This window comes from Empidonax traillii, unplaced genomic scaffold, assembly GCF_003031625.1.
Source record: "Empidonax traillii isolate 1590-97213 ecotype Southwest subspecies unplaced genomic scaffold, ASM303162v1 scaffold171:size1303362, whole genome shotgun sequence".
Classification (NCBI taxonomy): Eukaryota; Metazoa; Chordata; class Aves; order Passeriformes; family Tyrannidae; genus Empidonax; species Empidonax traillii.
Window position 1 is genome coordinate 504,121 of NW_020955364.1, and position 12,371 is coordinate 516,491.

The 12,371-nt window shown below is 40.7% G+C and overlaps 1 protein-coding gene across 6 annotated transcripts in view; it reads left to right on the forward strand.

Moving 5' to 3' along the window:
• ADD3 (adducin 3) overlaps positions 1-7,037 on the forward strand; it is a 100,002-nt gene extending 92,965 nt beyond the window's left edge. For 3 of the 6 annotated variants that reach the window (XM_027885734.1, XM_027885733.1, XM_027885732.1), the window contains exons 11-15: positions 139-258; positions 1,556-1,645; positions 2,844-2,964; positions 3,850-3,945; positions 4,644-5,128. In XM_027885734.1, coding sequence (XP_027741535.1) covers positions 139-258; positions 1,556-1,645; positions 2,844-2,964; positions 3,850-3,945; positions 4,644-4,942 — 726 coding nt within the window. In that variant the 3' untranslated portion in view covers positions 4,943-5,128. Of the gene's footprint in view, positions 1-138; positions 259-1,555; positions 1,646-2,843; positions 2,965-3,849; positions 3,946-4,643 lie in introns of all 6 variants that reach the window. The other 3 variants (XM_027885736.1, XM_027885731.1, XM_027885737.1) reach the window with 2 other exon arrangements.
• Positions 7,038-12,371: the final 5,334 nt, after the last annotated feature.

The window sequence follows — 12,371 nt, forward strand, 5'->3', positions numbered from 1 at the left end:
TGGGTGTCATGTGGAACTGAGAATAAAGGCAGAAAGTCCTTTCTTTATATCTCTTCTTTAGCAGTAAGAGAATTGTTCCTCTCTATTATGCTGGGGGTTTTTAGCATCTTTCTTTTTTTTTTTTCCTCCCCCTTTAAGTGGATGAAAGCTGACGACTCCTCCAAGACTAGTGGAGGAACGCCAATCAAAATTGAAGATCCAAACCAATTTGTCCCTCTAAACACAAACCCAAGTGAAGTGTTGGAAAAGAGAAATAAGGTAAAAGAAGTGTAATATACTGAAAACTGTAACATTTCCAAGTAAAATTATGTGTTCAAGTAATGATTCAGCAGAGCAATAAAATAACATTTTCAGATGTTTTGGTTTTATTAAGAAGTTTCTTACACTATATGTGATTTTTGGCACTAAAAAGCGTGTATTTAAATGTGTGACATACGTGAAGTCTGTAGATACGTACGTAATATGTGTGTATTTAAATTTTGAGTGCAATAGTCTGAAGGATGATTTATGATGAGTATTAACTCTGGAAATGATAGATTGGAAAGGCTAGTCCCTGCTATTTAGTGTTATATTTAGTGGATAATTAGGTGTCAACATGAACCGAGTTGCTGTGCGTCATCTACAGCGTGATTCAATCTTGGACTCTAATCTTGCTCTGCTCTGTTTTAATTTGCCTCGTGCTTATTAGGCTAGAGTTTTTGTGATCCAGTCCTCTTTCTAATGGCAGTAGAAAAAAGAAAATGAGGGATTATTTTTGGACCTCTCTGTAAACAGAAATATCTCACTGCTTTTCCCTTCCAGCGTGTAAGACACTGACTATCAGACTGACCAAATACTCCACCCTCAGCATAATGATATTACCAGATATTGAGGACATTTTTCATTTGATTACATATTTTTTTCTTTTTTGGAAAGAACTACATCAGTATCCTTGGAGACTGGAGTTAGAAGGAGCAAATCCCTTCCTCAGAACTGGAAAGGCACCCTCTAATCATCTAGAGATTAATAATACGTGTCCCAGGCAATGACTTTTAAATTCTTGCATGTCACTGTCTCATAGATAGTTTATTCCTAATTTTCTGCTGTTGAATTTTTTTATATCATCTGTATTGGTAGTCATATCCAATCTGCCAGTCTCTTAAGCACTGACAATTTGAAGCTAGGGCTATCAGTTTAGGGAAAATAATAAGCTATTCACAGAAGGAAAAACTTTACCAGTCTTTATGACCACGGAGTTCTCTCCAGTAGCTGAACACGTGTCATTTATGAGGTAGGGAGGACAGGCTCAGAGACTATTCCATGGAGCTTATTTCTAAATATTGGCATACATGATGAAGTGCAGGAGCTGGGACTATGGTGGATATTTGGGAGTACTGCAAGAGCTGAATAACATATGCTGTGTATTCAGAGGTGGAAGAAGAGGTCTTAGTTTTTAGGTGCAGCAGCAACATACAGCTCGATCCTCCAGCCATTCACTGTGTTAGTGGCTTTGCAAGGCATAGGATTTGTTGAAGAGAAATATCTGTTTCTGACCAGGTTTACTTTCTCTATATAGATAAGGGAGCAAAACCGATATGACCTGAAGACAGCAGGACCACAATCTCAGCTGCTCGCGGGGATTGTTGTGGATAAAAAGCCAAGTTCAGTGAGTACAACATAATTCACTAATTTATGACTGTTGGGGTTATTTGGCTGCCTGTCTTTCAAATGTCAATTTGGGCCATTTTCTTCTTAAACAGTTTGTTAGAACTGATTATTTTCGTTCCAGATTTCAGAGGTGTGATACATTTTATTCATGTTTCATTTTAGAGGTTTGAAATGGTAGTTTCAAATTGAGATATGCATGTTAAGTTTGCCACTATTAATATTAATGAAGGAGCACCCTAAGTGAGAGAGGATGAACTTTGCAATGCATGGGATGAAAAATAATCTTCATTAGTCTGTGGAACTGCTGTAAAGGTAGTGATTGAGGCCCAGAAATACCTGAGTTTAAAAGGTAGGATGTAGCCATGTAGAAGACACAGCTTTCATTAGAAACAGGCTTCTTACTGGGAGGGAGGTTTTCCAGTTTCTTGCCTGTCCACACTAATCTTTTCTTGAATAGAATGTACTTACTTCCAAGCAATACAGATATCCCTAATAAGAATATCCAACAAACTGTGGTGAATTGTAATTGGAAACCTATAAATCTAAGAGTTTTCAACTGTCCATGAGTTAGTACATCCTATTTTCTCATTTTGGTTTCAACTATTGTTTTGAGATAAAACTGAGTTTCCTTATTTATTTCAGACAAAAAGAATATTTTGCAAATGAGTTTTCTTTCAACACGAGAATAATTTTAAAATTTATCTTTATAAGATTCATCCTGGAGATCCACTTAGATTCCTAAACAGGAGCATGAGGGCAGTTACTTTCCTGCAAAAAAAAAATCATAGCACTTGGGCATCTGTAGAAAATAGGGAAACCTCATTTTTGAAACCCTGTTAGGATCAACTGTGTGAAAATAGTTTCACTTCTGTGCAGAGGCCCTGAAGTGTAAGCTCTTGAGGCAGGTCTTTACTCTGAAGCTGTCCCCCCATGCTTAAAAAAACCAAAGCACCCAAACAAAAAATATCCCAAACTAATTACCTAGCTGCTGCAAAAGGGTAATTTTTTTACAGCTCAGCAGTCAGTATTCATTACTATGAGAATGCTTTTTGTCTGGATGCATCTGTGTTTTAGTTCTGTATTCCCTGTGAATCTGGAGTCACAAACTTTGGGCGAAAAAAGAGACGTTATCCCTGTACATCTTGCTTGTTGCTTCTTTTTTTAACTGTTAAATTCTGTGGTTTTCTCTTTTCCAGCCAATGCCATTTGATGACGAGCACGCCCCACCGGCACCACCCAACCCGTTCAGCCATCTCACTGAAAAGGAGCTGGAAGAGTACAAGAAAACAATTGAGCGCAAGCAGCAAGGGCTGGAAGGTCAGTGCTGTGGTTTAAATTGTTGGGGTTTACATTTTAATAATGAGTAGGAAAATACCTGCTGTAAAAATGGTATACATGTTAATTATTAGCACATAGAGCTACTTGAGAACTAACCGTTCCTTGAGGTGGTAGAATTCTTTTTTTAAATGTTGTTTGTTCTTTTGCTTTAGTTAGTGGTAAAATTGAAGCAATGAAAGGTTTGCACAGAAATGGGGTTGACAGAAACACACTTTAACATGATGAATTTTCTTGTCAGAATCATAGAATGACTTCAGGTTGGAGAGTCCGTGAAGGTCATCTTAGTCCAACCTCCTCCTCAGAGTTGATATTAAAGTTAGATGTGCCCAACTGAGCTAAACTTTACTGAGATGTTTGGTCTTGGCTTCTTTAAATTTTCGTCTTTTCTCTCAGTTTGCAAGACTCATCTACTTTCACTTTTACATCTTTTTCCAATACTACCAATACTACTGTTTCATAGAGAATTACTAATTCAGTGTTGATCTTTTATATGTTTTTTTTAACAATAACACTGTGATTTCTTCTTCACTAAGTCTGTGTAATAAACCAATTTTGTTATATGTCACATAGTATAGTAGCTTACTGTAACAGCAGACTGTGACCATGGGGCATGGCACTTAAGATGCAACCCTGCCACCCTTTTTAATGCTTTATATTAAAGAACTAATATATAATGATTTTTAGCAGATAAAACATGTAAATCCACAATTCTGTGGTGTTTTAACTGTGTATTGTAACTTGGTGAAGTTGTCGGCCTGAGCAAGGCAATGCTATGGCAGAGCTGTAAATCCTGTAGCACTAGCACTGACACTCTTGCTTGACTTTCACTTTTGCATGGCTACTAACTCCAATCTTGTCCTGCAGATGCTGAACAGGAATTATTCTCAGATGACGGTTCATCTGTGTCACAAATTCAGTCACAAACTCAATCCCCGCAAAATGTCCCAGAAAAATTAGAAGGTATTCCATGCAATTTCTGTACAATGCCAGTGGCTCCAATAATCCAAGTCATCCACTCTTCTGCTGCATTCTTACACTTGCATGAAGGCAACTGAGCCAGAAAGAGCCCGTTTTTACAAAGTCTGGGAGGGACTTTATCCAGACATCTGTTTTTCCCAGTCTTTTCTAATACATAATTCTCATAAGCAGAAAACAACGCAGGGCATGCTGAAACTTAGATATTAATCAGGTGAAGGAAATAGATATTATACTTTTATTTTATTGAAAATGTTAAGATTAGGTTTTTTGCCTAAGACTTTCCCAGCAAAGTCTAAGTAGGCATTTTGAAAGCGAAGTTCTCCAAAGACTTCTCTATTGAATTAGTCTCTTGCAGTAACGTGTAATTTTAAGTGTGCTTGAGACGTGTATGCTATGTAGACTGTATTTGTACATACTCTATACAGTTTGATCTGCATATGCACCTGGCAGAGATAAGGTTAGACTTTTCAGCCCGTTTCCCTTTGATGACATTTTCACAGTATTCTCTGCTTACAACAACGAAGAATGTGGATAAAGGGGAAAAACCCACATCTGAGCACTCTGGGTTTCATTCTTTGGATCAGAGTCCAGACTCGCGGAATTTGTTTCTATACTGGGGTGTTTTTTTTTTTTGCAAAGTAGTGTACATAAAATAATTGGAAAATCATTTGCTCTTTCAGAAAACCATGAGGATTTCTATACCCAGAATGCAAACCTAATATCTGTGGAGATGCCGGTCGTGGTGGTGAACGGGAAGGAAGATGCACACGACGTGGAAGAGGATCTCACCAAGAGGGTCAGTCAGTTAACCACAAGTACTGTGGAGAGCGTAGAGATTACCATCAAAAGCTCTGAAAAGATAGAAGAGGCCCTGTCCCCTGAAGGGTCACCTTCCAAATCCCCATCAAAGAAGAAGAAGAAATTCCGCACCCCATCCTTCCTGAAAAAGAGTAAAAAGAAGGAGAAGGTAGAAGCATAAGTGCAGTTCTGTTGTGGGGAGACATTGCACATTTTAAACGTTTAAGTTTTCCATTAACAGCGTAGTGTTAGGGGTGTGCAGTAACTGGACTTTTAACCTAAACAAAAAGAAACTGGAAGAGGTTTTGCTTTAAAAAAAAAAAAAAAAAAAAAAAAAGAAACAAAAAAAAAACTTTTCATGTTAATTGAAAGTTAATTCATCTCTCACGTAACTGTGTCCAAAATTGCTATGAGGGCTGGAAACATTGCTTAGTTTCATGTAGAACTACACTGGCAGGTGCTCAATTACCATCATAGCAAGGTCAAATACCATCACAGTATGCAGCAGCAAGTTCTGCTTGGAGTATTTTGCAGACCTTAAAATTTTCAGTACAGTTAAAGAGTCTTTATTAAAGTTACTGTTGAGTGATCATATGACTTTTTAGAACTGCTGTCTCATTTGGAAACCAGATCATACATTTTTGTATTGTGATTTTTGACCATATATTTTATGTTTCTGTACCCCTGTTTGAGTGGGTACATATTAACAGCACACCTTTAAATCTTTTTTAAGATTAGCTCACATAGAAATATTATACACTGGCACATAATATTAGGGGGAAAACTGTGTAAGAGAAAGTTTATTTGGAATTATACAAAATGTCTAAAGAATTCCATTATTCAATAACTTTTTTGCCAAATATTTCATTTTAGTGAAATATAATTTTTGAAGACTTCTTTTTTATTCTATCAGTTGGGGCGGGGGAAACCCTTATTTTTCAAGAAGGGGGATTTTATACACTTAACATTGATAATTTAGTTTAACTGGCAAAACAAAAAGAAGATTTTATATGTTCAAATGTTTGTATACCACTCAGTATAAAGGTATTATAAGCATGTGAACCAAGCATTTAATAGTTAGAGTGTATTTAAGAATGCTTGGTTTAGAATATACTTAAATATAATTCAGGAATCCAGGGACTTAGAAATCAAAGGATAAAAGCATATAAAATTGAACTGGATTCACGTTTAAAAATTAGTCATGGGTTGTTCTTTTTTTCCTCTCATGGTATTGCTAATGAATGAAGAAAAATAATCTCTTAACATAACCAAATGAAGGAAACAAAACTGTTAAAAGGGAAAGTGAAATAGTAGGAAAATAGGAGGAGACAAAGAAAGTAAAAGTTCGGTGATTATTTTTTTTAAATATATGATATGGATTGCGGGATATTTTTATTAAATCAGCAGAGTGACATTTCCATATTAGATGTTTTAAATAATTTGTATGGATTCATACAGAGTGCAACACTGTGGGTTTTTAATTCTGTTTCATTCAAATTGTAAAAGGGTCTTGTGAATCTGTGTTGTCCTTTGGATGAACCCAGAGCAAATCAGAGCCTAGTGCCATGGGTAAGGGTGGTACTGCCACTTACTCATTTTTACTTGTATTGTCATTTTAGTACTTTTACTGTATTGTAAATACAAACTAAACATAGAAATTAACGTAGGGGTTTCTTCGCTGTGTCAAATGTCTGTAAATCAGTCATCGCAATAGGAAGTACATTTTTAACATCCATGTGATTCCCAAATTGCCGGTTGAAATATTATACCATATATAATTGTTAAATATGGCTGGAGAGTGGTTTGGCATGCAAAAATGTTGATTATAGCATGTTCGGGGCTGGTTAGCTTTGACCGTGTAAGTGTGATAATGCGATGTTGGAATGGATCCTGGAAACAATTTTCTAGCTATCACTAAATACTGGAATCAGTGTTTTTAATCATAGTGGAAACTTTCAGTTGCTTACTCTGTTTTTTATGTTCTACATTATTTGTGTTGTATTACAACATATGTAGAAACAGTAACCTGTGAACTACGCTTTTCATAACTTTTTTAAAAATATATCTAAATGAATGCAATGTGCATAAATATTTTTTAAAATGCAACCGTGAACTATTTGCACCTTTTGCTAATGCCTCTATTTACTTGCTTTGGCATAAAGAATGAGCCAGCCAACTCTTGTGTCCTGTGGAAAATATATAAATGTTATCTGAAATTGCTCATAGATGTAATGCTAATTAATGTTAAATCACAAATAAACAGTATTTTAAATAGATGGATTTCATATAGCAGCCTTTTGTTCATACAGTCCTCTTACATCTCTCTCTTGTAGAGAAGATGCTCTGATTATGCACGTTGCTTCTCAAGAATTTATTCTGAAGATGGCTCCTTGCTTGTGCTTACCCTGAAAGCTAGGCAAGAAAATAACCTGATCTTGTTGTTAAACAGTTGTTCTCTCTGTCGCAGATCCTGGAGGTGAAAGAGGACAGGCCTGGGGTAAAAAACACAGCACTGGCAGGCAGTTGTTTTGAGCTTCAGGTGACTTGGGCTGCCTCTTCTGCTCTGCAGCACCGTGGGCTGACGTGTGATGGCCCAGGACGTGTGACTGGGGTGGTTTGAATGCTGTGTAAGTACAGAACAGGGAAATAGCTCGCAGAAATTACCTTTTTTTTTTTTTTTCTTTCCATTAATGAAAACAAAGTTTTCCTGTAGGGCAGGGTTTTAATACAAAGTTATTTGAAGATATCTGTCATGCCCTGCCAGCATATGGTATATGTCGGAGCCTCTGAGGCCGCAGAAGTTGCAGTGTAATGTTTTTGTAGCTGTGTCAACTCTGTGAAATGTCTTTAAGGACTTCACAAATGTTTATTTTCCCTATCCTTCCACAAATCAGCCTTTTGTTTCTGTTTACAAGCAAGTCAAAATTCAGCCCTCCCAGTCTGGTGACAGTTTCATGAACTCGGTCCCCATGTGGGAGGACAATTTTGGTTTAGCATTTGAAATAAATCTTATCCAAGATTTAAGTAATTTTCTAACTATCTTTGTCTCCAGGAGCATCTGCAGTCTGCTCAGTGCTGCACTAACGTCAAAGTAGACACTGTATCAACACTGTAAGGCCAAGTGTGTCTATAGTTTTCTTCTTTGAACTCTCTTTATTCCCAAGAGTCTGCAAACCACATCAGACCCTTCATTTTCACTTAAATCTTACTCTTTTATGGTGTCACAAGCCAAAGCATGGAAATAAAGTAGATGTTCATAACAGGCATAACAGATTAAGGCATAAGTCTTGAAAAGTAGGAGCCCTTGGAAAGAGGAGCTTCAAAATGGATCACTGACCTGATAGGAAATAACTATTGTCATCAGGCTGCTTAGCCCAAGAGGGAGCAATACAGAGAAGCAGTGACTGCTATAAAGAATTATATTCAAGCTACTACCTGAGAACATTAAAAAGGAAAGGGATTTGTAAAGCTTTCTACCCCACTTTTGTCTATGTACAGCCATAATCTATGTTGTGATCCCGGTGATCACCTGCCATCATCTCACCTGTTCTGGAGATGTTACACAGCAAACCAGATTTTGCAAAATTTGCACTATGATGGAGGGCTTTAGATTTCACAAGAAGACAGAATAGTGTCACAGTTGGGGCTGTAACAGGCCATTTTGACCAATATTTTCCTGCCCTGCCGTTTGAGTGACTGTAGACTGTTGAGCGCTCTGAAATTGTGGTTGAGTCACCAACAGTCTCTGAGAGGTGAAAATTCAAGCGGCCTTTAGGTGGCATCAGACCTTCATGTTTGCTGCCTTCGTTCCTCGCAGTTGTAAAGCTACTAACAAAGCACTTTCAAAGAAGGTATTTTGGAGATTTTGTGGGCTTTATTCCAGTTCCAGCACAGCAAGATGAAAGCAGACATCTGCCTGTCGGACTCATTTTCTATATTGATTCGTTTCAAAATCCAGCAATGGAGCAGGATTTGTGAGGGAAGCAAGACTCCTCTGCTCCCCTCCATCCTAGTGGCATTTTTGCTACTAGCTAAGAATGTTGGTTAAGTTTTTGCACTTGCAGACTGACTCCACTGAGCAGAAGAATATCCTTATATTCAATATTTTCTCTCTAGCAACCTTACCCACAGGCTCATAGCTCTGAGCGTTTCTGGGTGGTGGGGGCAGAAGTGACAGGAGTCCCCAGTGGAAGTTGTGCAGGGGGGACAGGCCTGACTGAGAAGAAGAGCTTCAGGTGTCTTGGAGTTGAGGCAGAGCCTTGCTGATCTTCTCCCTTGGGTGAAGTGTGGGTATGTGAGCAGGGAACCAGAAGTCACAGCAGCTGTGTCTCTGGGAGGATCTGCAGTGAAGGAAGAACTAGAAAAACCTGCTGCTTTGCAAGTTCAATCACACCAGTTTTGGCAGTTTGTAGTAAATTTTTGTGTCTCTCTAAAAGGGAATGATGTGCTTTGCTACTGCTGGCCTGCCTGTGTCTTCTTGCTCTGCAGCAGATAAATTCTGCCAGACCACACTTGGCATCTTGGTCTCAGCCTCAGTCCCTGAACTGCCCATAGCTGGGGGCTAAGGGCAAGGTCTCAGAAAGCAATCACTTTTTTGTGAGAAAAATCACTTTTTTGGAGAAAGGTTTGACACCTTTCTCTGACTGTCTTCCCTTCATCTTTGTGGGAAACAGGCTACTGGGCAAGTTGGACCTTTGTTCTGAGTTGTTAAAATTGTTTTTCTTTATTGGTCAAAGAAAAGGGAAAGTCTGAGCTGTTGGTGCTGTTAACTGTTGTGTATGGAAAATCAGAGAGAGGGGGAGGACGGAGATAGATGTTTTTTTACATAATATATTGCATATATTATTTATAATATATACTATAAATATAGCATGTTATTAAATCTTATTGTATCTCTCCTATTTGTTGTCAAAGGGACAGATGCTCTGAATTGTCTCCAATTGTTTTGCTTTCAAAAGTGTGGGAGGTGTTGTCAGTGTTTCTTACGGGGGATCTGCCTGTTAATGAAGCCCATAAAGGTGTCTGGAGGTACCTGGAGCCTGTATTTAGCAGAACTTGCTTTTTGGCCTGTCTTGCCTGACTTCTCTAGTTTCTCCTTCCTAACCCTGATATTTGCACTGGATCAAACTTTGGGAGAGAAAACCAAAGGCTTGAGCTCACGTGGAACAGATTCAGATGTTTTTCCCTCTAGAATCTTATTCTGACATGTGACCTTAATGCAGTTCCTCAGGTGTGTCTTTAAATCAAGCTGTGCCACGGCAGAGACATTATCCTGGCAGAGTCACAGGTTGCATTTGATAGTGGGTCTGGCCACACAGTAGGATAAGCACAGAGGGTCACTGTCACATCCTGTGAAGAGGCACGACTCAAAGATGGTGACACTCCCCAGTGCCAGAGGGCACAGGCACTGAGGAGGTAAAGGTGCCATTTGCCCCTGTGTGCGGCTCCTCCTCCCTCTCCCGCTGAAGCTCTGGCCAGGGGAGGGACCATCGCTCTGGGGGTGCAGCCTGGGTGAGCACAGGCTGTGTCCCTCTTGGCACTGCATTTGTTTGGCCACTCTGGAGGGCAGCTGAGTCCTGCATGTGCCCAAAGGAGCCTCAGTAGCTGCCGCTCGGCACTGGCTGAGCCAGCTCCGCTCCTCACCATGCCTGTCCCTTTGCTGCCAGCAGCTCCTGGCTCGTTTTATTTTAAGGTTATATAAATGGAGAGGGAAAGAACAGTCTGGCAGCCAACAAACATGGGGCTGGGGTTCACTGCCTGCCTAGTGCCCACCCTGCTCTGCCAGCCATGCTGGGCTGCCTGGACTCCAGGAGACATATGTCAGCTCTGACAGCATCCCTGCAGTCCAGAGCAATGGAAATGTGGGACAAATCCTGCTGCATCCACCTGCCCTCCCAATGCTGATGCTGCTGGGGCTGCTCTCTACTGTTCAGTTTCTCCTTTTCAGGCTCTCCTACCTTCTCCAGCCAAAGAAGTTAAATGAAAAACACATTGTCCTTCACCCCTGTATGAGAATGGCTGTGTATCAACAGTGAAAAAGGGAGAAAAAAATAAATTAGGGGCAAACTGGCTGCTGGTGTGTGTACAAGGGATTCCTGGGCCACTGCATCCCCAGCAAGTGTATTTTCAGACTGATTCCATTTTTTTTTATCCTGAAGGTGCTGCTGGAATTTCTGTGGGGGAGTGAGGATTTGAGGATGTGTGTGTGGTTCAAGGTGTTGCAGCCAAGGGCTGGCACTCAAGGCCAGATCCTGGACATCTTCAGGCAACCCCCTGGAGCCGGGGTGTTTGCACCACAGAGCTGAGAGCTGGGCTGAGCTCTGGCTTCAGTGGTGGCAAAGCTCTTCTTCAGCCTCATTTTTCAGGAACTCCAACTTCCTCTTGCACTTAAATTTCACCTCAGAAATGCATGTGTTCTGTGCTGAGCAATATCTCGCCAAGCTCCTGTGGGAGCTTTTGTTGTGGAGGGCTTTGGGACCAGAGGAAGGGGACATGTTGGCTTTGGCCACCTGCGCTAGGCGTGAGCACCTCACCTGGAAATATTTGCTGTACCTGGCATGTGACTGCCATTGCTGTGTGGGACAGGGACACACAAGGAAGGGGACATCTCCCACTGGCTTTGTGTCCTTGTCTTTCCACATTTAATTGGACTGCTTTGTGCCAATCCCAGGCAGAATGCTGGAGGGATATGGGGATCATCTGATTTGAGGGGTTTCATTCCCTCTGTGCCAGAGCTGCCCAGCCCTTCACTTCCTCCAGACAGAAGAGTAAGGGTCTGCTGAAAGCCCTTCCCAGGGCTCCCTGTCTCTCCAGGAGGAGATATGCAATATCCACTGGTACCCCTGCACCTTTCTGCCCCACCTACTTCAGTGTCTTAAATTTCCAGGCACGTTTCCTTTTGCATTTGCAGTGGTAGCTCAGTACAACCACCTGTCTCTGGATGCTACTGTAGCTTTTGCAAATTTTTTATTTGCAAATGTCATAAAAACAAAACTTGTGCCCTGGGTGATCAGGACAGGGAGTAGTTAAACTCTGTAAGAAATGACTGAAATTCTCTAGGGTGATGACGTGGTCCTGGGCACAGCTCTGAGAGCTCCCAGCCCTGGCAGACATTGCCAATCGGTGCTGGATTTGACCTTTGGCATGTCAGCTGCTGGCTGCTCTCTGACCTCCTTACCAGACACAGCACTCATCCCTCTCCTCCCAAAGGTACAGAAAGTTCAAACATTGCCTAAAACGAGGTGCTCGACTTAATGGCCTGGCTTTTCTCAAGGAGCTGAGCATGTTTGAGATGCCAGGGAGAACTGTAGAAGAGCAAGTTGCTTGTTCTTCCCTCGGCTTGATGCATTGAGAGACAAATAACCCCTGAGCTGCAGGGGAAAGAAGCAGCCCCCAGCATCAGCGTGTTGAGTGGCTGTTGTGTTTGAGTGCCTTGCAGGGACTGATTTTCCCAGTGAACATCCCAGCAACCCAAAGGGAAGGTTGATACAGATTTTCTGTATCCGAGATGTTGAGAGCAGCTAACTGACCCGTAATAAACATGGCATGTTAAGGGTCTCTGAGTGTTAATGGCAGTGCAGGGACCTGCCTCAGCATGTCTCACAAGCTGG